The sequence below is a fragment of the Paramormyrops kingsleyae genome, chromosome 7 (assembly GCF_048594095.1).
Source record: "Paramormyrops kingsleyae isolate MSU_618 chromosome 7, PKINGS_0.4, whole genome shotgun sequence".
NCBI lineage: Eukaryota > Metazoa > Chordata > Actinopteri > Osteoglossiformes > Mormyridae > Paramormyrops > Paramormyrops kingsleyae.
The window spans coordinates 7,565,858-7,593,751 of record NC_132803.1 but is presented as its reverse complement, the minus strand read 5'-3'; the positions used below and the strand labels follow the sequence as shown (position 1 = coordinate 7,593,751).

General features: G+C 42.2%; 2 protein-coding genes across 2 annotated transcripts; one reads left to right on the top strand and one right to left on the bottom strand.

Moving 5' to 3' along the window:
• The first annotated feature begins 11 nt into the window (after positions 1-11).
• On the top strand, positions 12-23,099 carry ythdc2 (YTH domain containing 2). Its single transcript, XM_023811645.2, has 30 exons — positions 12-116; positions 816-976; positions 1,076-1,166; positions 1,267-1,463; positions 2,463-2,665; positions 3,124-3,290; positions 3,970-4,072; positions 6,173-6,329; positions 8,010-8,117; positions 9,279-9,424; positions 9,522-9,657; positions 9,780-9,906; positions 10,486-10,551; positions 10,796-10,974; positions 11,256-11,352; positions 11,476-11,563; positions 11,646-11,726; positions 11,821-11,903; positions 12,556-12,661; positions 12,848-12,967; positions 13,091-13,363; positions 13,571-13,697; positions 15,494-15,699; positions 15,863-16,055; positions 16,377-16,483; positions 18,068-18,357; positions 20,165-20,348; positions 21,085-21,279; positions 21,577-21,759; positions 21,938-23,099. The coding sequence occupies exons 1-30, from the start codon at positions 13-15 to the stop codon at positions 21,989-21,991; spliced, it is 4,332 nt and encodes a 1,443-aa protein (XP_023667413.1). The 5' UTR covers position 12; the 3' UTR covers positions 21,992-23,099.
• On the bottom strand, positions 21,322-27,884 carry fastkd5 (FAST kinase domains 5). The gene is made up of 3 exons (XM_023811646.2): positions 27,601-27,884; positions 23,811-26,245; positions 21,322-21,716 (listed from the first exon to the last, which is right to left on the bottom strand). Exons 2-3 carry the CDS (start codon positions 26,231-26,233, stop codon positions 21,710-21,712), a joined length of 2,430 nt encoding a protein of 809 aa, XP_023667414.2. The 5' UTR covers positions 26,234-26,245; positions 27,601-27,884; the 3' UTR covers positions 21,322-21,709.
• Between the last annotated feature and the right edge of the window lie 10 nt (positions 27,885-27,894).

Here is a 27,894-nt window from a genome sequence, read left to right as displayed (position 1 = left end):
GTTTTACTGGGCATGCACGCTTACGTCATTTCCGGGATTGGTGCGCCTGTAGCTGACGAGTGTTTGAGAGGAAGTTGTATGCGCTATTCGTCTAGTAGGATATTTGAAGTAACTATGTATGTTTATTTTTACAGTACTTGGTTTTTAAATAATAATAATTTGTAGCGGCATATATCACTATTAGGTAAATGTTCTCTCTGAACACATTCAACGAAAGTTTAATTGACTTATCTAATTATCCAATCATATAAGTATAGATGTCTAGATATGCAGTCTGTTCTACGTTAGCCTTTTTATTTTATTAAATTCGTGACGAAGGTATTAACCAGGCCATCATATAATTCACGGTGGAGACTGCTTTGCATAGTTTGTCATTTTCGGTAGTTCGTGACGATGAATTGGACAACAGCATAGCAGCACCGGCGTTTAGCCTTCCAATGAAATTAATATGGTTCCTCTGTAGCTCGTCTCCTCTGTCAATTGTACGAAATGAATACTATGTATTTCTTCTCGTTTTAATGCGGGATGTGTATTTTTCTGTGTAAGATGGCTTTCTGTTGTTGACCTCCTGCGTTCATGGAAAAATTGAGGTGCTTGTGCTGGATTTTGGAGAAAAACATATATTTGTGGAAATGTGAATATTGAATAAATGTCACCTGATACTCTGTCAGTTTTGAATCTAATTTGCAGGTTTAATATTCTGGAAGCATTAGGAAAGGTTCAAAGCATTGTAGTGTTCCTGTTATTAGGCAAATTTTACCAGAAATGTGAACAAATTGCAAGTTGAATCATTCATTCTTGACCATTGTTGGTAGCATGTCCTATTCAAGCACCGCATCAGGAAAATCTACGATGAATAAATCCAGACAAAGCAGATCCAGTGGGGGGCAATGCCTAAAAGACATCCGGATTAATGAAGAAGTTAAAATTGCTGTCAATATGTCTTTGGAAAGATTCCGATACAGTGAGCAAAAAGGTAATTAGTCATTCTACTGTATAATTACAATTTACAAACCACAACATAGTAAAACAAGTGTGAATGTCTTCTTTATTTGTTTGATTTATTTACTTACAGAAATGGAATTTCCTTCCTCCCTGACAAGCACTGAACGAGCCTTTATTCATCGCTTGGCCCAGTCCTTAGGGTTCATTTCAAAAAGTCGAGGGCAAGTATCTGTTACCTCCTTATAAAATCTTATGATTATAGAGTGCTAGCATCTATAACATTGTTCATAGCATGCTAATGGGACAATATTGTCATTACAGAAAAGGGTCAAACAGATTTCTTACAATTAGAAAAAAGGATGGTTCTGAGTCGGCACAGTCCATAATGACCTTCAATTTGATGCCTAACGCCAAGCTCGTAGTGCGCAGCCTCCTGCAGAGATTTCCTGTTACTAGCAAAGAGCGCGTAGACCTGCTGCCGCGTACTGAGCGAGGCGTATCCATGGCCATGGATGTTGGTAAGCATGCTAATCAACTGCTTTCCTGATTGTTCTCAGTGCATGCTCATTATTGGTGCACTCATTCACATATAGTGTGAGCATGCTAATCTGCTCTTTTCATGGTCTGTAGTTTAGTATTTCAGTGAAGACTGTATGATGAGCTAAATGTTAATATCCATCCATCCATCCATCCATCCATCCATTTTCCAACCCACTTATCCTACTGGGTCGCGGGGGGTCCGGAGCCTATCCCAGAAGTAATGGGCAGGGAACAAGGCACAAGGCAGGGAACAACCCTGGATGGGGGGCACACTCACACACCAGTCACAGTCTTTGGACTGTGGGGGGGAAACCGGAGCACCCGGAGGAAACCCCACGACGACATGGGGAGAACATGCAAACTCCACACACATGTAACCCAGGCAGAGACTCGAACCCAGGTCCCAGAGGTGTGAGGCAACAGTGCTAACCACTGCACCACCATGCCGCCCCCATGTTAATATATTTGTACCAAATAAAATCTATATGAAAGCTACGTTTTTTTTTTTTTTCTCTCAGCTCAAGAAAATACTCATTCATTTTTTTGATCAGATTAAGCAGGCATTGACATGGTTCAGCACCAATGTGTAGTGATGTTTTGGTTGGGATGTCAATTACCTTTTAATTTATCTTATCAAGTGAATAAGTTTGAATGTTATGAGCAGCTTGGAAGTTCATTGGGTAGCGTTGTTTGGTTAGGGGTTTGAATGCCACCTCTGCTCTTCATGTGTTCTCCCCAGACCAGTCCAAAGACATGCAGTTAGCCTAACTGGGATCTGTAAATTTCCCATAGTGTACGTCTGTCCTGCGATGGATTGGCCTCCCATCCAGGAAGCACCCCAGCCTTGTGCACTTTGCAGCCTGGAATAGGCTACAGACCCCTGCCTCCCTGCCCAGCTTCAGAGGCTGGGTGATGGATGTATTAAATGAACTCAGCACTACTCGTTTGATCACATCTTCGCTTTTCTTTACCCACAGACAGCAGCCGGGATAAGAACAGGACAAGCGGTCGGCTGAATAACGGGATACCGCAGGTTCCCCAGCCCCGGGGCCAATCTGAACTGGAGTTTTTCCGTCGCTCTCTCCCTGTCTATGAACGGCAAGATGAGATCATCAAGGCTATCAAAGATAAAAAGGTGGTCCTGATTGTAGGTGAAACAGGATCTGGAAAAACAACACAGGTAACACGGGACAATGATGACAGCAGATCTAGTTTAAAAATATCCAAGAATATAAAAATGTTCTTGGAGATTTTTTGTCTCCTTCAAATTATTTATTTAGTTTCGAAATGGCGTTGGAAGCCTTTGCTTGACCATTGACCTGTTTCCTTAAGAAAAAAAGAATCTTGTTCCCATTAGTAAGTGTATGACTTTTGATGTTTATGTCTGATGCACTTTCTCTGGATTACAACTTTGTAAGTGTTTAATTTAGAAGTGAAAATACAAAAACAAATGCCTTCCATGAGGTTGAATGAGAATTTTTCTAACATTAAAAATGGCGTATATGAGCAAAGTGACAGATTTTGTATCAGCATTCATTATTCTCCATCTCTTTATTTAGCAAATATTTTCTGTGGCTCCAGTCTAGCAGAGCATGTCATCTTGCTCTGCCCCCCAGCTAAGTGTGTCGCATTCCTCAGATCCCGCAGTTCATTCTGGATGACTGCTGTGAGCAGGGCAGTCCCTGCCGCATTATCTGCACACAGCCCCGGAGGCTGGCAGCTATCGCCATGGCGGAGCGCGTTGCCACCGAGCGCGGAGAGACCATCGGCCAGACCGTGGGCTACCAGATCCGCCTGGAGAGCAGGTGATGTCATGCGGCAGCCATCTTGTTGGAGCTGAGGCTGTGTTTGAAATGTCCGCTTGTCCACTATAGTTTGGCATTTCGTAGAGCTGTTTGAATTCTCAGCTGTAGATTTCATCCAATATATAGTGTACTGCAAATTGGCGCAAGGCATACTGACATGGTGTGTACAGAAGCTGTACCTTACATTGTTTGACTATCATGCATTGCGGCCTGTCATGTGAGTGTCGGAACCATATTTGAGAAACTTTGCTCAGTCTGAACTGTAACCGTTAACCATTAAGTAGTTTGCCTATGAGTACTTGCACATGAGCCATAACAACAACAGGGCTACTGCTGCTTTAAGAACAAAATTATTTTAATGTTTTGTGTTAACACACAGTTTATACAGTATATTGAAAATTAGTACAAATTTAAAAATCACCAGCTACACAGTTACATAAGTTACAGCTGCAGTCCCCATCATCAGTGCCTAGTTAGGAATAGAGAGTGAAAAAGGGTTTCTGAACTGCCTCCGAGGAACTACAATTGGGCCGAGTTCCTGCGGTGTCAACATTACTAAAGTTGCTGGTTCTGGAAAATGGTTTTGGTTCTGGAAAAGGGTTCCTGCAGTGTGAAAGTGCCCGTTGTGAGTAAGTGGGGACAACGCCTTTTGTTTGAACTGTGTGCCTTTTTCTTTCAGGGTTTCCCCCAAAACACTCCTCACCTTTTGCACGAGTGGGGTACTGCTTCGTACCCTCATGGCAGGAGATACCACCCTGTCAAGCATCACTCACATCATTGTGGTAGGGAGCATGTTCTTGTGTCAATGTAGAGGGATGGCTTAACTTACATTCTCATGATGCACACCATGGCTAATTGGGCTGTTGCAGTAGAATGCATTCTTCACTCGGGTCTTACCTTCTGGGCAACAATATTCCTAACAATAATCTTTCATGCAATTCAATCACTCAATCGATTCAATTAATTTTATTTTTTGTGGTTTTTGTAAGTTGTCTTAAGTTGTCAGTGTTTATTGGATAGGTGTGTAAAGAAGCATCTATGCATCGTGATGAATTGACTATCCAGTATATCATTCTGTTAGCTTCAGAACTGATTTTTGGAGGTATAACAGAAGATAACCCTCCTCCTGGGTTCACATTCTGCAGGCAGACACACGAAGTAGCAGAGCCGGCAGGCGAATTTCCATAGCGTAGGATGTCAGGGGACGGCTCATTAATAATCAACAAGGAAGTGCTACTTTATGATATTTGCTTTACATTGTTTTCCCCATTTTGTAATGCATAGCGCTGTCAAATGGTTAAGATAATATTTGGGCTATGATGCTTTTGGGAAACACCTCTGTTTTGTAGTGCAGGCATTGCGATTTATCATATTATTGCTCAAGACCCTGAAGTAACTAACTAGCTAAGTACAAAGTAATGTTAGCCATAGAGATACACTGCATGTTGTTTGACATATCAGTGTTGGCCGATATTCATTAAAAACCAAGATATCAGCATTAGTCTGATTGTGTCAAGCTTGGCTGATATTGCCATCACCAGTGCTAAAAGCACAGCTACTAAAATAATGGAGATGATTGCGTTGGGCGATCAGTGGTGTAATAGTTAGACAGAAACTGCAAGACAGGTGTCCACCCTAAGCCCAACCCACTACCGCAGGTGCAGCCTATTGAGCTCTCAATGACATTATTCATGCTACAAAACTTATTTTTCATTTCACAATTAATACCATAGCACATGTAAATCACAAAATCATTATTCTGTTTAAAGTTAGGACCAGCTGCATATTTTGTAAGCTTTACACAGTACACCTATTTTATTGTTTTCCAGCCGCGTGTGTCACGTAACTATTTATATCATGACCACTCCTGCAGTAAAACCTTGGCTAGTTTCATTAGCTCAAGATGGATTATAAACCTGGGATTGCTGAGCACCCAGACACAGTCAAGTCAGCAGTCTGGGAACCACTTGGTTATCCTTTAGAGTACAGTATTTTATTCTTTAATTTGTTTTTGCATACATAGTTTTTGTGAAGTTAGTCTAATGTATTGTTTAATGTTCCAATGAAATCCAGAACTTTTTCCCCATTTCTTCTTATTTTACCCTCGCCTCCCCAAAAAATAAAAAATAAAATAACTGAGGCGTGAACCAAACCGTGGCTCAGAAATCGAGATCTGAACCAAATTATGGTTTTGGAGAATTGTTACACCACTAGTGATCAGCCATTTTCCATAGTGGAGGGATGGTTCATTATTAAATATGGCCAACATCGATTTTATTTTTTTTTTCCCCCACAGAATAAAAAAAAACTATGTAACATCGTTCCGCTAATTTGCGCCGGCAAACTCTGCAAGTTTCACCACTGGCAACCCCCCCCCCCCCCCCCATCGTATATCGTATAATGCTGCTTGTAATGTGTTGGGTTTTTCTTGTATGGTTCAATAGTAAACCTTTTGATAACAACAGCAAAAATGACTGATGTTCTGAGATTCTACTTTCTTAGTATTACATTAATAGTGTAATTAGTTTAAGTTCCCGTGGTAATATTTAGGATTTTTGTTCTATGAAATTTAAAAAAAGGTTTGTATTTAGGTTATCAAAATAATCGATTAATCGAATTGTGAAAGAAATGCATGGAATCATTCCTTCAATAATCGCAATCAAATCGTCTTGGGGCCAGTGATTTACACCCCTATTTGTGCAGTGTAGGCCCAGTAAACAATATTGAGACTAATGCCAATAAGAGCAATTGCAGTAGAGGCTTATATCCTTGTGGTGTGTGGGTGAGATCAGGTAACCCAGTTTACAGAGCGGGTGTGTAGCTTATGACTATTGGAGAGCTTGCACTTTGTTATGCTTCATGTGATTGTCCTTGTAAACCAGGATGAAGTCCATGAGAGGGACGGCCTGACTGACTTCCTGCTTACAAAGATGAAAGACATGGTGCAAAAATTACCTACACTGAAGCTGATCTTATCCAGTGCGGCCCTTGATGTTGACCTCTTTGTCAGATACTTTGGATCCTGTCCTGTAATATATAGTGAGTTCAGAGCTCTTTCCTTTAGCACCCTAGAAGTGTAAAATCTTCTCTCTTCCATTAACATTGAATTATTTATAATCATTACATTAAATTTTGTATGATATGATATGATAATTACATTTCTGCAGTATTTATTGTATACCCCAGACAGCGAATACAGATTTTTTTTTGTGAACCATTCTGCTGCCGCCGTAGACACTTTCTGGTTAAGACGATAACTCAAAAACCATTTGTCGAATCTTTTTTAAACTTTCTGCAGCCATTGTATGGGTGAAGCATTGGAAATAATACAATTTTGAAATAGATCGCCCCAAAATTGAAGCAGCACCACATAGTGATAGCAAAAAAAGGGTAGTTTCAGACATTTTATACCTTTAGCACGATAACTCAGAAATGAACCTCTGCAGTCACATTGTATGGGTAAGGATCTGAATCAATTGTAATTTTGTGACAAATCGCAGCAACACTGAAGCAACAATGCTTAGTAACAGCAAAGAGGAGATGGAATTAGAAGGGGGCTTAACTATCTGTTGTTATTCCTCTGTATAGTCTGTTTGATCTTGGACAGATCTTACAACCACTTCATGAAAACATTATAAAATGTGCTTTGTCTCGGTTGTGACCCCCCGCCAGCAAGTCTTTACCTTGCTAACCCGGAGACGCTCCCTTATTTCTTAAAAGCATAAGTGGCAACATTGATACTTGATCGACAAAGGTGTGTGTCTCCAGTTAGCCAGGTAGAGCATGGTGAGCAAAAACCAAGAGATTCTGAATGGGCAGATTAATGTTCTTGGGTTGCAAGACCCCTGCAACCTAGTATAGGACAAGTGGGTAGAGAAAATCCATTATTTAGTGCATCGTGGCCACAAACAAACAAACAAAATAACACTGTTCCATCCAGGGCTGCTTATATACCATTGGTGTATCTGTTACAGTTGTTAAGGCCTGTTTTTACTTCTCCACATGTGGACATGCACATACACTTATGATGACATTGACATATATATATATATATATTTTTTAGAATGTGTGCATTGTGTGGGGTTTGGCCAGTTCCGGACCTGTTACTTGTGCAGATACATGAATGTACAGCCCAAGTGTGGAGGAGTGTGTGTTGGCCGATGAATAATGTAAATGACATTTTCAGATGTGGACAGTAAGATGTGCACAAAAATAATGGCTGCTGCCTCATTGGTGGGGAAAGATTCTGCAAATTGGGACGTAAATGGAAGGAGTTTGGATTAGATGGGCGTAGTCGGTGTCATGGCTGTTCGTGGAATAGAATGCCCCTTTCATATATATATATATATATATATATATATATATATATATATATATATATATATATATATATATATATATATATATATATATATATATATATATATATATATATATATATATATATATATATATATATATATATATATATATATATATATATATATATATATATATATATATATATATATAAATATATATATATATATATATATATATAAATATATATATATATATATATATATAAAAATATATATAAAATACATACACATACACACACACACACACACACACACACACACACATTAGTAGGTTCGGTTGCAACTAAAGCTTTTGTTTAGAGGTATGTTTTCCAAGTAAAATTTGTCTAAACCTGACATGTCATTTATGTTTTAATAGTTGAAGGAAGATGCTTTGAAGTAAAAGAACTTTTTCTGGAAGATATCTTACGGACAACTGGATATGCCAACAAAGAAATGATTAAATACAGAAAGGAGATGCAAAAAGGTAATTTGGTGTATTCCTATGTTTCATGGCTGTCAAGTATTTTTTTTATTTTGTACTTGGATTTTTTAATAAATCCATCTATTCAAGGTACTTCAGAGAAACCCTTAATAATTTGTTTGGTTGTATGTTACGTTTCTGCATTTTCTTTGTCTTGTGATATGCACTCTCCATATTGAAGCCTATGATTTGACCCAGACAATGTTACAGTATGCAGCTTTATAAATTCATCTAGTATTCTTTTAGAAGCTAGAACTGCTTCCTCCATTCCATTTGTATTTTAGTTTGTATAGCCTAAGGGATTTGCACTCCATTCTGGATATTGGTGAGTTTCACCCCGACTGCACTCTAGATGGGTTCTCAGCAGTTTAAGACGTGAGTTCTGAAGGCCTGTCAGTCAATAAATATCTTTATGCTTCTTCAAATACCTGCCAGCTGATTCCATTAAATACTAATTGAGTTATGCTTGGTAGTAGTCTTTTTAATATGACTTCCTTAAACACCACGGTGCTAAGACAATTCTTTTGCGAGTTGTCAGGTATTACTTACTTACTATTCGGTTACTATTTCTGTTCCATATCAAATTCCAAATCCTGATGTTCACCTTCAAAACACTACATGGCCTCACACCCCCTTACCTCAGTGATCTCCTGACTTCTCACTATGGGTGGCAGGTCATTCAGTGCGACTGCCCCCAAACGCTGGCATTCTCTTCCTTGGTCACTCCCCATGACTGCTCTTCATTCGCTACTTTTGAATCTGACTTAAAGACTTTCCTGTTTAATGAACATTACCCTGCATTGAGCAATATTTTATATAATTTTGAACATTGTCATATCATCTTCTGGTAAAAGTGTTTGGACCAAAAGTTTCCAGTCCCTTTTTTTGTCTGCTGTCCTCCTGTGTTTCCATTTGTTCCCATGTATGAAATGTTCAACTATGAATAATGGTTCCTCTATAGCACCATATAGGACTGCTACATGTAAAAATATTCAATTGGGTAAATCAACATTATAACAGTCACTTCTGGACATGAAACGGCCTCGCGGCATCACCCGAGATTTGAATTCCGGTTTTCCTGAGGCTTTTAGACAGCTGTCAGGTTCCTAGCTGTTGCTGCTGCGTTGGTTACAAGGCACTGCGTTCCTGTGCTGTGTTGCTCAGAGGAAATGCAGCAGAACTCACTGACAGAGTGGTGCAAGGCTCAAGATGGGCGCTCGAGGCCAGAACAACAGAGGGCAAAGGCGGCAGCATGTGTCCTACAGGAGAGTGCCCTGCTGGAAGGAGGGGACAGCATCTTCTGCCAGCTGGTAATTCTAGTTATTAAAAAGAGCCAGAATGATAATTATGGGATGTCTACATATTGATGATGATGATGATGCATTTTTTTCATTTTGATTTCCTTAGAATGAAAAAGATGCTGCATCCTTAGAGCCTTGGCTAGTGAAAGAGATGGATGCATGTATTGCTGATATTTTTCTCAATCAAGATGCTGATTCTTTTGTGCAGCTGTTCAACCTCATCATAAGTGAGAATGTTAGCGGTAGGTTGCAGCTTTTAAACGTAGACGTTGACGTGGAGTGGATAGCTGAGGAGAGGTTCCGTGTGCCACGCGCGATGCGCTGATATGCGTTTCCCTCCTCTTTCCTCCTCTGCTGACTCCAGTTGACTACAGACACAGTGACACCAGTGTGACCCCTCTGATGACAGCAGCTGGAAGAGGGTTTCTCAGTCAGACTGAGCAGCTGTTAAGTATGGGAGCCGATGTGAACATGAAGGCCTCAAATGGCTGGTCAGTAACTTTCTACATTTAAGCTGTATGAATATTTCAACATTTATAGAACTACCCACAGCCACTGTAGTTTTAGCTTATTTACTTATAACTGAAGCGTGCAAAATGTTTGTATCTGGCGCTAATATTTTTTGTCAGGGCAGAAAAAAAATATTATTTTGATAATCAATTAATCATGTGAACAGATGATCAACTAATCAATTAATTAGGCCAAAATAGGAGGTTTAAAGAAAAGTGCAAAAGCTTTATTTAAAAAATGTTTCTTAGATCAAAGTTGTAGTAAAAGCTTTACACAGTGTATAGAATTTCCATTTAAAGTTGCACAGAAACAATATCTCTGCCATATTTAATTTGCTAATGATTGTACTTTTTTTTTCCCAATTCACGCAGCAAATCACAATTAAATGCTATTAAATAACAAAATGTGTTGTAAACTGTTATCATCAGTGTTATTGATTAGCTGTTGCAGCCCTAGTTGTCAGTGTCCATTGCTGCATTATTTGGCTACTACACCCATCCCCTTCTGCTCCATGAATATACTAGTTTATTAACATTGTGATATGTGCCTTTGAATTACAGGACAGCATTGGACTGGGCTAGACATTTCAACCAGGCTGAAGTGGTGGATCTTCTGGAATCATACCAGTGAGTTTAGATACCAACTATTGGATGCTCTGTCAAATAGTTATGTTTTAATAATTGTGATAAACTGTAAAATTCGGGAAGCATGCTGTTTGATTCTCCACCTTATTTTAGGCTGTTTTTGTATAGTTTACCGTAAAATGTTGAAATATTTTTTCCCTACTTGTTCACCTTCTCCCTCTCCACTCTGTGTGCGTGCGTGATTGTCTTTGATGTTGACTTGACTCATGTGGCTCTTTGTGTAAAGCTCTTCTCAGGAGGTGAGAAGACTGGATGAATCCTCCCTAGTCCATGCTGCCAACACAGAGCTAAGTACTGAAGACCAAGAGCTCCTCAAGGTTTATCACCACAGCTTTGATGATGAGAAGGTAGACCTGGATCTCATCATGCACCTGCTTCATAATATCTTCCAGAACTCTGAGGAGGGTATGTGTCTTTCCTAGGGATTGAAGCTTGACCACTTAGAACCTGCTGACTGGTGTGGGGTTTTGATACTGTGACATGGTCATTTTTGGGTAGAATTTGCCTACAGAGAGTTTTTTGTAAACAATTAAATCTGTGATGCTGGTGGACATTTTTGAGTTTGAATACAGCATGTATTGCAGAATTATACATAGCATTTAAATAGCCTTAATCGTTTACAATATTATTTACGTTTATTTGCTTTTTTGCTTGTTTGTTTATTTCTATTCTCCATTCTGGTGTAGGTGCAATTTTGATCTTCCTACCTGGGTATGATGAAATTGTATCGCTTCGAGATCGTATTTTGTACGATGATAAACGATTTGCAGATAATTCACAAAGGTAATGATTACACTTGGGTACATAATTGCTTTTCCTGTGAACTGTTAAATGCAGTTATTTCTTTAGGACCCTTATACCTAGAAAAGAATACATTTCAGTAATCTATAATCTTTGTGTTTTTAGGTTCCAGGTTTTTACTCTACATTCAAACATGCAAACCTCTGACCAGAAGAAAGTTCTGAAAAGCATGCCTCCGGGTGTTCGCAAAATAGTACGTCAGTGATTATGCAGAGAATGAAACACTCAGAAGCACTTGCATTTACTGAGTCGACACTTGGTCTTTTAATCCACAGATTCTGTCAACCAACATTGCTGAGACGAGCATTACTGTCAGTGATGTTGTCTTTGTGATTAATTCTGGCAAAGTTAAAGAGGTATTTAAAGCACTACATCTCAAAAACAATGTTAGTTTGCGGCTAAGTCTTTTTTTCAGTGCGTTTTATTTGTGACAAACATGTTTTTCTGTAGAAATCGTTTGACGCTCTGAACCAGGTGACCATGCTAAGGATGGTGTGGACATCAAAGGCCAGCACCCTTCAGAGGAAGGGAAGGTAGTAACATACTCTTAGTCTAGCTTACACTTATTTTAATTACTTATTGAGAACCTTATAGTATTATTTATAATAATATGTAATAAGATAAAAATGTAAATTACTTAAATGTACAAAAAGAAAAAAAAATCCCCTCCAGGGGTCTGTATGTATCTTTTATGGTTCTTACTGTTGTCATGGAAAACGTGGTTGTAGTGCAAACGAGAAATGAATAGAATATACATATTTAAACATACAAAAGTATGATTAATAAAAATAACAGTTTCAGACTTGGACATTAAAACACGCACAAAAAATACAAGTAACTGCCTAACTGATGCGGAAAAGATTCTGCAAACTGTCATATAATAGCACAAAACAGCTGAGTGAGGCACACAGTGTGAAGAAGTCGCCCACTGTCTGCAGAGTCAATAGCTACAGACCTCCAAACTTCATGTGGCCTTCAGATTAGTGTGTGTGTAAAGGCAGTTGTCCAATATAGTGTATTTTACTGAAAACTGATTCTTTTCTAAAAAGTGCGAGGGCACTAATACTTCTGGCCACGTCTGTAATAGTCTGTTGGGGGATATACATTTTTAAAAGAGTAATTCCCTTTAAGAAGCATGTAACTGGAGTACCTTTCATCCAAAGATTGTTCCCTTTTCTGCTCTAGAGCTGGACGCTGCAGACTAGGATTTTGTTTCCATCTCTTCAGCCGACTGAGGTTCAACAACATGTTGGAATACCAAGTGCCTCAGCTTCTGCGTATGCCTCTGCAGGTACAGAAATCCAGGGGGTCAGGAATACATACCTGCGTATATAAAGTATGCAAGTATTCATTTCTGTCTTCAGGGCCACAAGCAAAACATAGACCAGTAATCTCTACTGTGCCGTTTTAGAACAAGAAGACCGGAAGTATGTTTTAATGAAAACAGTTCATCTAATGATCTCCTTGTGTCTTGAAGGAGTTGTGTTTGCACACCAAGCTTCTGGCCCCCATATCCTGCTCCATTGCTGAGTTTCTCTCCAAAGCCCCAGAACCTCCACCTGTTATTATGGTTAGAAATGCTGTGCAGATGCTGAAGGTGAGCTCCCTGGGCTAATGCTTCCAAAGGACCTATGCCACAGCATGTTTAGTGACCTACTGTAGGAACGGTGCCCTTCCAACGGTGAGGAAACCATTCTTTCTGTGTGTGTTTGTACCATAGACAATCGACGCTATGGATCCTTGGGAAGACCTGACGGAACTTGGCTACCATTTGGCTGATCTGCCGGTGGAGCCCCACCTGGGGAAGATGGTTCTATGTGCTGTGGTGCTCAAGTGCCTGGACCCTATTCTGACCATTGCCTGCACACTGGCACACAGGGAGCCCTTTATCCTGCCCGCTCTGGCATCTCAAAAGAGGGCGGCCATGTTGTCCCAGAAGCGCTTCGCTTCGGGCAGCTTCAGCGACCACATGGCCCTTCTCAGGGCATTCCAGGTTGGGCCGCCCCGCCCGCTCTTCCTCACAACAGACAGCCCAGTTTTACTTGTGTGTCCAGATCTTACCCCATTGGTGAATTGTATAAAGCTGTCTGAATAATGCATATTTTGTACCTTATACACAATTACTTTAATGTGTATTTGGATTTCATAAGCTTGTAGAGTAAGTTGTATGCTATATATCTGTATTTCTGTATTGGTCCAGGCATGGCAAAAAGCACGAAGTGATGGCTGGGAAAGGGTCTTCTGTGAGAAGAATTTCCTGTCACAGGCAACGATGGAGATGATCATAGGCATGAGGACACAGCTGCTGGGTCAGCTCCGAGCCATAGGTCAGTCTCTGCACTACATTCAACTGTAAAAGGACACAGCTGCTGGGTCAGCTCCGAGCCATAGGTCAGTCTCTGCACTACATTCAACTGTAAAAGGACACGGCTGCTATGTCAGATCCGAGCCATAGGTCAGTCTCTGTACTACATTCAGCTGTAAAAGGACAAGGCTGCTGGGTCAGATCCGAGCCATAGGTCACTCTCTGCACTACATTCAACTGTAAAAGGACACGGCTGCTATGTCAGATCCGAGCCATAGGTCAGTCTCTGCACTACATTCAGCTGTAAAAGGACACGGCTGCTATGTCAGATCCGAACCATAGGTCACTCTCTGCACTACATTCAACTGTAAAAGGACACGGCTGCTGTGTCAGATCCGAGCCATAGGTCAGTCTCTGTACTACATTCAGCTGTAAAAGGACACGGCTGCTGGGTCAGATCCGAGCCATAGGTCACTCTCTGCACTACATTCAACTGTAAAAGGACACGGCTGCTGGGTCAGATCCGAGCCATAGGTCACTCTCTGCACTACATTCAACTGTAAAAGGACACGGCTGCTATGTCAGATCCGAGCCATAGGTCAGTCTCTGTACTACATTCAGCTGTAAAAGGACACGGCTGCTGTGTCAGATCCGAGCCATAGGTCACTCTCTGTACTACATTCAGCTGTAAAAGGACACGGCTGCTGTGTCAGATCCGAGCCATAGGTCAGTCTCTGTACTACATTCAGCTGTAAAAGGACACGGCTGCTGTGTCAGATCCGAGCCATAGGTCAGTCTCTCTGTACTACATTCAGCTGTAAAAGGACACGGCTGCTGTGTCAGATCCGAGCCATAGGTCAGTCTCTGTACTACATTCAGCTGTAAAAGGACACGGCTGCTGTGTCAGATCCGAGCCATAGGTCAGTCTCTGTACTACATTCAGCTGTAAAAGGACACGGCTGCTGGGTCAGATCCGAGCCATAGGTCAGTCTCTGCACTACATTCAGCTGTAAAAGGACACGGCTGCTGTGTCAGATCCGAGCCATAGGTCAGTCTCTGCACTACATTCAACTGTAAAAGGACACGGCTGCTGTGTCAGATCCGAGCCATAGGTCAGTCTCTGCACTACATTCAACTGTAAAAGGACACGGCTGCTGTGTCTGATCCGAGCCATAGGTCAGTCTCTCTGTACTACATTCAACTGTAAAAGGACACGGCTGCTGGGTCAGATCCGAGCCATAGGTCAGTCTCTGCACTACATTCAACTGTAAAAGGACACGGCTGCTGGGTCAGATCCGAGCCATAGGTCAGTCTCTGCACTACATTCAGCTGTAAAAGGACACGGCTGCTGTGTCAGATCCGAGCCATAGGTCAGTCTCTCTGTACTACATTCAACTGTAAAAGGACACGGCTGCTGGGTCAGATCCGAGCCATAGGTCAGTCTCTGCACTACATTCAGCTGTAAAAGGACACGGTCGAGTAGTAAGCTTCTAAGGAAATTCATTATGTACCATATAGATATTCAATTTTGGAAGCACCCTCAGTCTTTATTCCTTTCCCATCATATCAGTGCTTGAAGTGGGCTGTCACTCACTGGTATGCAATACCAGCACTCTTTATTTTTCTCTTGAGATTACTGGCACCTCTCAATATCTGCTGGTCCTGAATAACAAGTAACAACGAGTACCTGCACTTGGTACTGAATAACAAACGGGGTACCAGCACCTGCTTTTCCCCACTTCGAGCACTTCAGTCCCAATCCCCTAATAATATCTGAATATGAACAGTAATCCCTTATTGACGCCTTTCCCGCTGTAGGTTTTGTGCGGGCAAGGGGCGGAGGTGACATCCGTGACGTGAACCTGAATTCTGAGAACTGGGCGGTGGTGAAGGCGGCGCTGGTGACAGGCATGTACCCCAAAATCATACATATGCACCGCGAGAACATCTGCCTGATGGGCTCCAAAGAGAAGAAGGTGCGACTGCACCCCGCATCTGTGCTGAGCCAGCCTCCGTGTCAGAAGGTGAGTGGTGGCACACTGCTGCCCTTCCTGCCTCTCTATCAGCCCTCGCCTTTCAGCTGTTTGGTGCCTCAAAAGGCTGTCCTTCGGTGTGTGTTCACATAAACAGGGCACAGCGTTTGGTGCAGAACCGTCACACAGACAGGCTTGTGTGCTTAAATCGCAGCTTCCTCCTGCTAGCGGTCAGACTGCGGCGCTGCAAGCGCTGCCCACAGACTGGCTCATCTATGACGAGATGACCAGAGCCCATCGGATTGCCAGCATACGGTGCTGCTCTGTGGTCACACCTGTTACAGTCACGATTTTCGGAGGGTGTGCCAAGCTACCCAGCACCGCTCTACAGGAACCCACTGCGAAAAGTACGACTAAACATGTTTACAAGCACAAACACTTTGTACACCTTTGTAGAAACTCTTTTACACTGGTAACTGTTAAAAACTAGTATAGGAATTAGTTATTGCAGCTCTATTGCATTTAGAGTGTTAGGAAAGCCTGTGAAATACGTACACAACATACTTGCTCTTTACCCTTCAAAGGATGGACACATTCTGGAAGGCCCGCTCTCCATCATTTACCATTGTCCATATATGCAGGGTCTGAGTGCTTTACTCTACTACAGATTGTTGTTAACAATAATAGTAACGCTATAACACTGAGTTTGTGTTTGTGCTCAATGACAGGCGACGGAGTCGGGGATAGCAGTGACAGTGAGGTGGAGGATCGGTCCACTAACCACCTGGTCCACATGAAGATTGATGAGTGGTTGAATTTCAAGCTAGAGCGTGAAGTAAGTGTGGGACAAGCTATATTTACCATAAACACCAAAAAAACGGCCGAATCACTGGTATTTACGCTTATTATTATATTTTTTCTTACACCATTAATGCACCAGTCATTTGTTTATTTAATAGGGGTAAAGTTGCATGGATACACTGATGAATCCTGACACCAGAAATGTTATTAAGGTGATGGTTCAACTGCATTGATCTGTCAGAATCTCCTTATCGTTTTTACTTCCGGATTACTGTAAATGCCGAAATTTGCAGCACTGGCATGCAAATTTACAAAATGTGGGATGGCAGGGCAAGGTTTGATAATATTCATAAAGGAGGTGTTACTTCATGATCTTTGGGGGAAACACCCATTTTGTGATGCAGCAGACTTTCTCTAATTGTTCAGATAACACTGGTTTACAAGGCTTTTGTTTGCTTTATAATTCCTGGTGTGCCAGATAGATTTTGTGATGCTGATCACAGAAATAACATCATGTAGACTTTTTAAGGAATAGCCAATTTGTTATAATTATTGCAAAATGTTTAAAACACGGATATTTCACATAACACATCAACAAATATATTTTCAGAGCAACTGAGGGGTGCCTTTTGTGTACTTTTTAATGCTCTGTTTTGTAGCACAGAACACCGTCTCTAATGCAGTGGTCACTAGGGAGACAACAAGTGGCCCACATAACCACATAAAACTAATTACAAATCTGATTACGGTCATCTTCAGCAACCTATGTAGAAGTGTAACTCTCCAGATTATATTTTCTTTAATAAATACTTATTTTCTTTCTTATCTTTCTTTGTATTCCATTAATAGTTTTAGAATTTGCATATTAATAATGTGCAGGTTCCCAAGGTCATATTTGTAACATTTTTTTCAGTGAAGTTGTATTTAGGTCAACAAAATAATTGATAAATTAATTGCTGCATGATAAAATGGCCTATGGATGATCTATACCTGATTTAACTTTCAGACAAATCGTCCTAAAAATTAAGCAGCAAAGGAAGGAAACAGCTGTACATGGCACATGGACTTAACACCATAACTCTTAAAGTGTTTTACAGTTCTTTTCAGATTTTGCAGGTATATTGTAGGGGAGACAAGCTGTAAGTGATCAAATTTTGAGACAGATTACCCCTAAATTAAAGTAGCTGTTGTATATTTGCGAAAAAGGAAACTATTTTACCACTGACTGTGTTGACTGTGCTATATATGCATAGCACGGTGGCCAATCTTCACTGACTGCTTTTTCAGATGGAATATGCAGTGTGAGAAGGTTGAATTAGCAGAACAATAGTACAGCTGTAAAATATTGCAATCCACACAGCACAATGGGAGACATGTCAGGTTCAACCTTCCTTTGCCGACCTAAATAAATCAGAGACCAGAACAAACAAAACAGAATAGAAACGCTGTCCTGCTGTGTTCATGACCAAAATTCTCGTACGGTGTACAGTGCCGACTGGTCGGAGAGTTGGGTGTAAGTCTGGGTGGTCATTAAACAGGTAGGTTAAGTGAGGAGTGTCTGTACATTGTTCAAAATAATGATAAAGCCTTATCTATCTGTCTCAATATTTGCCCTCAGACTGCTAGCCTGCTGTTCCAATTCAGGCAGAAATGGCAGTGTCTGTTCCTGCGGCGGATCCGTTCCCCCTCCAAGCCCTGGTCCCAGGCGGATGAGGCCGCTCTCAGGGCACTGGTGTCAGTCCTGAGTATGGAGGAGCAGGCAGCTGGTCTGCTGCAGCCGGCTGGCATTGGCCAAAGACCCCGGCCCATATGCCCAGAGGAATCACCCCAATCACCCTCCTGGAGGTGCAGCAGCCATATGGGCCCAGCTGAGGCTGAGCTGACGGACGTCTCATCTGTGTCAGAAAGGTGTGAGCTAAACCCAATCCGTCCTCATCCCTGTCGGAAAGGTGTGAGCTAAACCCAGTCCTTCCTCATCCGTGTCGGAAAGGTGTGAGCTAAACCCAGTCCTTCCTCATCCGTGTCGGAAAGGTGTGAGCTAAACCCAGTCCTTCCTCATCCGTGTCGGAAAGGTGGGAGCTAAACCCAGTCCTTCCTCATCCGTGTCGGAAAGGTGTGAGCTAAACCCAGTCCTTCCTCATCCGTTTCGGAAAGGTGGGAGCTAAACCCAGTCCTTCCTCATCCGTGTCGGAAAGGTGTGAGCTAAACCCAGTCCTTCCTCATCCGTGTCGGAAAGGTGGGAGCTAAACCCAGTCCTTCCTCATCCGTGTCGGAAAGGTGTGAGCTAAACCCAGTCCTTCCTCATCCGTGTCGGAAAGGTGTGAGCTAAACCCAGTCCTTCCTCATCCGTGTCGGAAAGGTGTGAGCTAAACCCAATCCGTCCTCATCCGTGTCGGAAAGGTGTGAGCTAAACCCAATCCGTCCTCATCCGTGTCGGAAAGGTGTGAGCTAAACCCAGTCCTTCCTCATCCGTGTCGGAAAGGTGGGAGCTAAACCCAGTCCTTCCTCATCCGTGTCGGAAAGGTGTGAGCTAAACCCAGTCCGACCTCATCCGTGTCGGAAAGGTGTGAGCTAAACCCAGTCCGACCTCATCCGTGTCGGAAAGGTGTGAGCTAAACCCAGTCCGACCTCATCCGTGTCGGAAAGGTGTGAGCTAAACCCAGTCCGTCCTCATCCGTGTCGGAAAGGTGTGAGCTAAACCCAGTCCGACCTCATCCGTGTCGGAAAGGTGTGAGCTAAACCCAATCCGTCCTCATCCGTGTCGGAAAGGTGTGAGCTAAACCCAGTCCGTCCTCATCCGTGTCGGAAAGGTGTGAGCTAAACCCAGTCCTTCCTCATCCGTGTCGGAAAGGTGTGAGCTAAACCCAGTCCGTCCTCATCCGTGTCGGAAAGGTGTGAGCTAAACCCAGTCCGTCCTCATCCGTGTCGGAAAGGTGTGAGCTAAACCCAGTCCTTCCTCATCCGTGTCGGAAAGGTGTGAGCTAAACCCAGTCCTTCCTCATCCGTGTCGGAAAGGTGTGAGCTAAACCCAGTCCGTCCTCATCCGTGTCGGAAAGGTGTGAGCTAAACCCAGTCCGACCTCATCCGTGTCGGAAAGGTGTGAGCTAAACCCAGTCCGTCCTCATCCGTGTCGGAAAGGTGTGAGCTAAACCCAGTCCGTCCTCATCCGTGTCGGAAAGGTGTGAGCTAAACCCAGTCCGTCCTCATCCGTGTCGGAAAGGTGTGAGCTAAACCCAGTCCGACCTCATGCTTTTTTTTTAATACCTGCATGGAATTTGTGAATGTAAAAGTGTATGGAGAGTAAAATTAATGTACAGTTGGTATTAACTCTTTTTTGAATTCATATATGTATCACGACATTTGTTAAACTTGTCCCAACATATCAGATTTGCTTGGTGTTATTAAGCTAACAGTAAATTATACAATTAGAAATTGTAAGAAAGTGTCAGGTAGCATTCTTTCATACATGGCAGTAAATCACAAAACACTGTCTTTAGGCGCTATTCGATTCAAAAACTTCTGAAATGACAGTTTTTGAAATTTCAGAATGCGGTGACTTGAGGTATTCCAGAAGTAATGTACTACATACCCTTTAAACATTTTCTGTTTAATTAACATTATAACCATTGTCTGTGCATTAGATCTATTTGTTTTTAATGTTTGACACTACCCATAATCCTCAGCAAACTGACTTCCTTTGGCACTCTGTTTGTAGTGTCTCTAAGACACCCCCACCCCCTGCAGGCTCGATGGCTAAAGCACACAGGGAGAAGGGGGCTTCACAGCCCAAGCGACTTGGTGATGACCGTCTGCTTCAGTCTGCTGGCAGGTCTGCGGGCAGGAATCTCAGCTGCTCCAGTCAGTCTGTGAGCCCATCATCCCACCATCTGTCAGTGAAGGTGGGAACTTCTGCATTCATGAACAAACTATCTGCTGTTTTTCCATCGCCTTAGCAATTTATTTCCAAAAATTCTTGATCCCATTTTGCTTTATAGCAGTGCTGACGTTATATATTACACAAATACGTTAATTATCACGATCTTCTCGATAAGATGGTAGCATCTAGTAATAGAGATCCTGTGTTTAAATGCCACTGACGTCAAAAGTCTAGGAATATTTTACGGGGAAAAAACGATATGGTATTGGTGCACTGATGTAGAAATTTTGATGGATACCGATAATCATTATATTTTTTTCTAAGTTTGCTGATACTCATACCGGTAACTGGCTAACCTCTAAGCTACTTGCCTGACTTGGGGGGTTGCTGGCACTGATTAGCGGCATGATGTTGTTGTTTTTTTTCTGTGGAAAAAAAATATTGATCTGCGGACCAGATGTAATAATGATAATATTAACTAAAATAATAACTAAATCCCTTGTCCTCCACTATGGAAAATGGCTGATCATCCAATGCAACCATCTCCATTTTTTTTAGTAGTTGTGTCTTCTGCTACTGCTAACTCTGAATATTGATAATGTTCTAATATCAGCCAAGTTTGATACATCAGACCGAATATACCGATGTATTGTAAGCTGTAAAGATCTTATCTATGTCATTAAAATCAGATTCAAACTGCACTAGTTCATGTCTCCTTGTGATATTCTGTATTTTAATGTGATCATGTTTGTCTCAAGTCACCTTCCTCTAGGCTCAGCACCCTTGTGCGCTACTTCATCATGAAAAGTAGTAACCTGCGCAACATCGATCTTTCCCAGCAAAGAGGCATCTGGTCCACCACACCAAGTAATGAACTCAAACTCAACCGTGCCTTTGTGGACAGCAGCGTTGTCTTCCTCATCTTCTCTGTGCAGGGCTCGGGTCAATTTCAGGTACCCTGGTTGTCAAATTTCAGTACAAGTCTGGACATTAAATAGAGTTTAGCCTGCGTTTATTTTCAGCAAGTTACCAAGAATTCATTAATTCAGTGACGATAATTTAATTATTATTCTTATATATAATTATATAATTTTTGCAAAAATACATAAGTCCTTATTGATTATGGTGACTGTGCTGATTGCCCAGAAAACAGTGGTATGTGATTGAACCTGCATTGTTTATGACTGTTGATTTGAAGAGGACATCTGCCTTGTGATGCTGATTAAACCTGTTTTCTCGTGAACTGCCAGGGGTATGCCCGCATGTCCTCGGCTATAGGGTTGGAGCGGTGCCAGGACTGGGGCTCAGCTGGACTTGGGGGGGTTTTCAGAGTGGAGTGGGTCCGTAAGGACAGCCTTCCCTTCCAGCTGGCCCAACAGCTGGTCAACCCCTGGAATGACAACAAGAAGGTACAGATCAGCCGAGATGGACAGGTGGGTTTCTCCGAATTCTGGGCCGTATTTTATAAATGTTTGGGAAAACTTTGCATTTTGGAGTGCATGCAAGAGTCAAGGAAGTTGTTTCGGGGAAAATGCATTAACATTTCAAATATTCATTAATAGTCAAGGGCCTGAGTACAAAATATTTCCTTGATATTACACTGTTGCATAGGAATTGGAGCCACAAGTTGGAGATCAGCTGCTGCAACTATGGGAGAAAATCTAAGCCAAGCAACAATGGCTAGATGTACAGCATCTGAGTGTGGAAACACTTACACATCTAGCTAAAGTTAGGGCCACTTGGATACCCACTGTGGACTTGGCAGGCATGAAGACGTTTATAGGAAGGAGAGAGAGAGACATTTGTAACTGAATTGTTTTCTAACATTCTGCTAATTAAAATGTATTCTATAAAATCTAAGCTGTACAAGAAATTTAATGCATCTTTTTGTCCCTTAACACACTGTCTCATCAGATGAAAGTCATGAAAATTTATAGAACCTCTATCGAAGATGTAGCATTTTCTTCTATAAATTTGACTGGAAAGGTTGTAATTACACTCAAGGAAATGCTGAAAATGTACTCTGCACTATGAAGTTTTCTTCTTGTGTCAACTTTATAAAAGTTACATGTTTACACTTTGATCATCTTTAAAACCTGATTCCTGAGTTTCATGTGAAATTTGTTTTTCGTTCTCACTTGAAACTTTCGAAGTGAACAGTTGTGAGTTTGTATTCTTTTACTCTGTATAGGACAATTGGAAGTAGATGATTACAGAATTGTAGTGTGTTTTTGCAGAATTTGCGTGCAAGTTGGGCTATGTTTATGCCCAGTGAAAGCACGTCTCATTTGTTAGAAACTGGAAGTGTGTGTTGATTCTACGTTTGTTCTCTTTCAGCTCTGATTAAGCATAATAGGTTATTTATGATAATATTGAAAATAAATCCCCTGTCAGTTTGTTTTATTCTAGTTTTCGTTCACACTAAGCTGAAGTCTAAGCCTGTGTTAAGTACAGTGTACTGCAATGGCTGAGAAAATATAAAGCAACAGATTTTTTAAAAAATATACCATTGAATGTTTTACATTTTACCAAAATTTGTTAATGTCAGCTAATTTAACTTTCTTTTGGTAAAATTGTTGCTGTATTTTGAAAATTTCATTTTTAGTTCATGAAAATGTCTAAACATTTTAACATTGGCTTCCTTTGATTTTGTGTAAATACGTGTTAATTTTTTTTTATGTTTTGATTTAATGACTGACAGCTGCCCTTTTATCGTTGAATTGTATTAGTACATTACCTTGTATCTATGAATTAAAGAATATGAATCACAAAACAGTGGCATTGCGGTTTCATCATTCTGTCAGTATTGCTTGTTCTGGCAAGGAGATTATCTAATTTCATTCCTGTTTAACAAATCCTTTCAATACAGATGATGATATGGAAAGATGGAGGCACCTGCAGTAACATTTAAAATATCAGTAGATGTGGAATCACTGCCTTTCAAAATCGAAATTCAGTCGTGGCAAATCTTACGATTTACATCCCTGATACTTATCTGCATTATATAAGGCTTGGGTTTATTTACATATTTGTATGCAAAATAGGTGAACATGAGAACACACCGGTGTTCTTCCCACAGGTGTAACTGGTCATAAATTGTAATTTACAACCTAACCAATATCTCTTTTGTTAAATGTTTTGCTTTAGAAGTGTGCTTAAGGTCTTAAACGTAGATGCAATAAAATTCTGACACTTTTTGGGGTCACTGCACATCAAGTGCTAACTTGATATTTGGATTCTGATTTATTCTTCACAAATGTTCTGTGGACAGAAGAGGCATAACTTCTGTAGTTGAACACATAATTCCCATCAAAAACATAGTCATAGTTTACCCAATAAATTTAAGAAAAATACAAACTTAAGTATGATGTCAGCCTTATGCAATTGCAGACAAAATGATTCAGAATACAAGCTATTTCTCAGTCGATTCAAGCCGGCCTGACATTGTGCACAACCCTAACCCACAGGTCGGCCAGTGTCTCACCCCTGCATGCTGAAGATTTTGCCCTGCAGGTAAGCCAGCTTCTCCGTGCGGGACTGACGCAGCAGGGGCAACCACTCCCACGGTGGCAGATCCACCACCCTGTACCCAACCAGGGCAAGCTGCCTTCTTTTGAGCACTTGTAGACCAAGCAGCTGCTGAGACTGATAGCAGAAATGGTTTCTAGTAGACACCTGCACTGCTATGAACTGGGCAGTCCCACCATTCGACACCCGGAGGGAGACTGGGTGCCGGGCTGGACTTCTAAGAGCTTCCAGAAAACCACTGGTGAGGGTGACCCCACTTGTAAACATCCTCTCATCATCTTCTTGCTCCTTCTTTAGCTGGACCCTGCATGGCTTAGAGTGAAGAGGCATCTCATTATGAGGCCGTCCTAGACTTCTTAAGCTCGTCAGTTGAGCCAGCAAGTCCTCTGTGATCATAACCCCAGTGTGGTCCCCCTCCCAAAATGGTGGCCTGGATGAAGCTCTCTTCACACTTTTAGCATTACCCTTAGGCTCAGAGTGGAGTGGTATGGGGCACCCCTCACTGTCCAGCCGCAACTCCAGGTCAATCGAGCGTGTGTGTGGCAAGATCATGCGCTTGTGCACAAAGGCCTCTCCACCGAGAAGCTCCTGCAACAGTTCTTCTGCCTCCAAAACCTCTGCCTTCAGGCATACATCCTGCTGGGCAAAGGTCCACAGCTGCTGTTGTATCTGCTCAGTCAGGGCTGGGCTGATCCTTGGGCCTTTCCAGTTAGGGATCTCTAAACCTACAGATGAATCCAGGGTGAAAAGGTCCTTTTTCAGGTCCAGGTGCTGAGATCCAGTTGCGAGCCTGACAAAATCTTCACTCAAGGCAAGTTTTAGAAGATCCTGAGGGTACAGGCCTAGGAAGGCCAGGCCGAGGAGCCCAGTCAGCAAATGCTGAGGAAAGTGCTGTAATTCCACCTCTTTCAAGCGCATGGCCTGGGTGAGGCAGGGGTACAGCTGGGGAACTTCACTAGGGGGAAAACCCAACATGCCAAAAGCCCACAGCAGCTTACCAGCATCCTTACTCCTGCAGAGAGGTGCAAGAGGTGGTAGACACTGAGCCACAGCTAAGAGGATATCATCATTCCTGTAGTGCAGTGAAGAGCAGGTCAGGGCCACATGCATGAGGCCCTGGATTCCCATCCGAGGAGCACGGCGTGGAATCTCACACCTCAGGGCCCAAAGCAGCCCACGGTGGTCCAAGTGATTGAAGCGCAGTAGCTTGAGAACATTGACCAGAGCGTAATCGCTCAACTCCTCCACTAGGTGGTGTGCCTGATCGGCGAGCCTGCGTGCCGTCCATGCGGATAGGCTGCTCTGGGATTTGAAGAAGGCAAGGCTGACAGTGCCCACTTCCTCTGGCAACAGAAGGTTCAGGTGTTTTAACAGCAGCAGCTCCAAGGGAGGGAGTAAAGCGGGGGGGCATCTCCGGCCCTCTCCTATTACATACAGTAGCTGAACTAACTCTGCCAACTCGAGCTGGTCCAAGACCCGCGCAGCGCAGGTGTACACCAGCTCCAAGTAACGCGGCACCTGTCGAACCAGGCAGCGCCAGAGATCAGCAGTCAGCAGCAGCTGCCGGAATTCCATGTCTTCCACGCGGCAGCTGAATTCTGCCTCGTACAGAGTGAGGATGCTGTGAGTGGCCGGGATATTCAGCCATACAAAAGCACGCAGGACCTCTAGAAGCTGAGCGTGGGAGAAGAGGCGCAAGCTCTCGACACTGTACCGTAACAGCATAGAGAAGCGTGTGTCGGAGTGTATGAGGGGTTGCTGTTCAGGAGCCACGTGACCTAACTCACTCAGAAAACGGACAATGTCAGCAGACCTTAAACTGCCCTTCAGTTCAGTGACATCATGGAGAATTTCGAAGGCCTTGTCAATAGTGATGGAGGGAGGGGACAATGACAGGTCATGGCTCATGGTGCGGTACTCTGGACGGCACCTCTGGAAAGCACGTGGGTCACCTCTGACATCAGGAGGCAGCCTTACGCCATCCGTAGGTTGTTCAGCTACTTTTGACCTATCCCCCCGGTTGAAGGCTAAATCCAGTAGGGTGTTCTTGGCACTAGAGAGGTGGCGAGAGGAGCGGACAGTGTAAGGATTATTTCTCTGTCGGAAGGGAGACACGAACGTGCCGGATGTCAGCTCCTCATCCGCATGAGTCCCCACCAAGACAGCCGAGTCGGGGTGAAGCCGGTGATACGCAGACGGATTGTACTGCACCCTGTATTCCCACACGCCAGGCATTTCTCTTCCTCCTTCTTGCTTCTCCTCTTCCTTCTTTTGTAAATCATGGTCTCTGTGTAAGAAGCGGGCCTTCAAAACCTCCCTCCTGGAGGCTGGTGGGAGCAGGAGGAGACGGTGGACACTCCAGCCCCGACTCACAGACATTTATCCCCAGTGCTGCAAGACACAAAATTGTTTGTAACAACAGTGACATTCAGGAATAAAACACAAACACGCTACTCATTTTATCTGACTGTTTAGTGCACATAGGTCTCAAGGCCATGTTGTGCCGGCAGCACAATTCTTTATGGCCCATGAAATGATTCTGATATTCTGTATAAAAAGGCCTTAGAATAGGGGTGTAATGGTGCAAAAATTCAAGGTTCGGTACAAACCTTAGTTTTGGGTTCATGATTCGGCACAATTTCAGTACAGCAGAGAAAAATCATTTAAAAAGAAATTTAGTTATTATTAAAACTGCAAACATAAATACAATTAGGAACAAATGTAAACCAAAGAAAATGTGTCTGACACTGAGATAACAAATAACAAAACCTAAACTGCACAATTACATCATAATGAACTAAAGCCCATGTTCTCTACTACTGAGTATGGTCACAATCTGTAGCGATAAACACCCCTATAGCTGTTATTACATTATCTTTAGCTGTGTTTTTTTTTGTTTTACAGGGTCTGAATTTCCTGGAGAAAGCACCTTAAATGCCTTGGTGACACTAACTTGCAGAGGCAGTTTATACCTTGCTTCAGTCATCAGATAAAAGCAGATGAATAATAGTTCATCAGCACATTGGATGCATTTTATTTAGGCCTAATTTTATATCTTCATAGAGGTTTCTGTATTTCATTGTTTTATTTAAAAAGGGAATTTTCTAGAAAAATGTTTACTACAAAGTTGATATTTGTAAATGTTATTCACATATAGTGAAGATCTCAACAAAGTAATTGCAAAATTTGGGTCATGCTGTTACTAATTAAATAAATAATTCTTGGTTGACCTGAAAATTCATTGGTGGTTTTTAATATGGCCCTTTTAGTGACTGAGTTTGACAACTTAGTGTTTACTCATAAGAATTTTAAAAACACAGTTCGCAGTGAACGTCATTCTTTAATATCCTAAACATGCAAGATACACCAAATGAAGATTACAAGTAGGACTCACCCTGGCTATAACTACATACATGTGCATGGATCTGTTAAGAGGTCATTGTGAAGATGACAGACCCCAGCATACATAACTGCATGTTACAGTACTCAGGGAAGAAACCCACACAGCATGAAGCTAACATGCAACATATAACATAATAAACGCAGACCACTGCACGTCTTTACTTAAGCTGATGGACTAACAATAGTTTGATATGTATAGCTCTTCTTAAGATACTGTAAATTAAAAAATAAACTGGAACGCCAGCATCCTGTCTAGTACTTTCGGAAACAGGATTCAGGCACACCGCAACCGCGTATGGATAAGCAGTTAAAGATAAATCATCGTTAAATATATGTCTACTTACACGATATTCGTTTTTCCACATACAAATCATTTGGCAGAATTTAATTGCGACTAGGTCAGCCAGGGCGGCTACTTTTTTGGTAAGAAAAGGTCAGCAGCCACGATGATACAGATACAGTAGCGTGTGGTACGGTGCCCTGGAAAGGACAAACAGAGCTGCCCAAACTAGCTTGACATTTATGCCTTCGACACTTTCGACACAGGCTGCCGCCATTCCACCTTACATCTATTCACTAGTTTTATAGTGGTAAATTATTAACCGAAAACAGTGATGTTACAAGAATGGCATCCTAAT

Excerpts from the sequence above, each read along its gene's own strand:
- ythdc2 (XM_023811645.2), top strand. The coding sequence starts at position 13 with ATGCACGCTTACGTCATTTCCGGGATTGGTGCGCCTGTAGCTGACGAG. Across the intron at positions 9,907-10,485 it reads ATGAAGGCCTCAAATGGCTG|GACAGCATTGGACTGGGCTA; the intron begins GTCAGTAACTTT and ends TTTGAATTACAG. Across the intron at positions 21,760-21,937 it reads AGATCAGCCGAGATGGACAG|GAATTGGAGCCACAAGTTGG; the intron begins GTGGGTTTCTCC and ends ACTGTTGCATAG.
- fastkd5 (XM_023811646.2), bottom strand. The coding sequence starts at position 26,233 with ATGTCTGTGAGTCGGGGCTGGAGTGTCCACCGTCTCCTCCTGCTCCCA.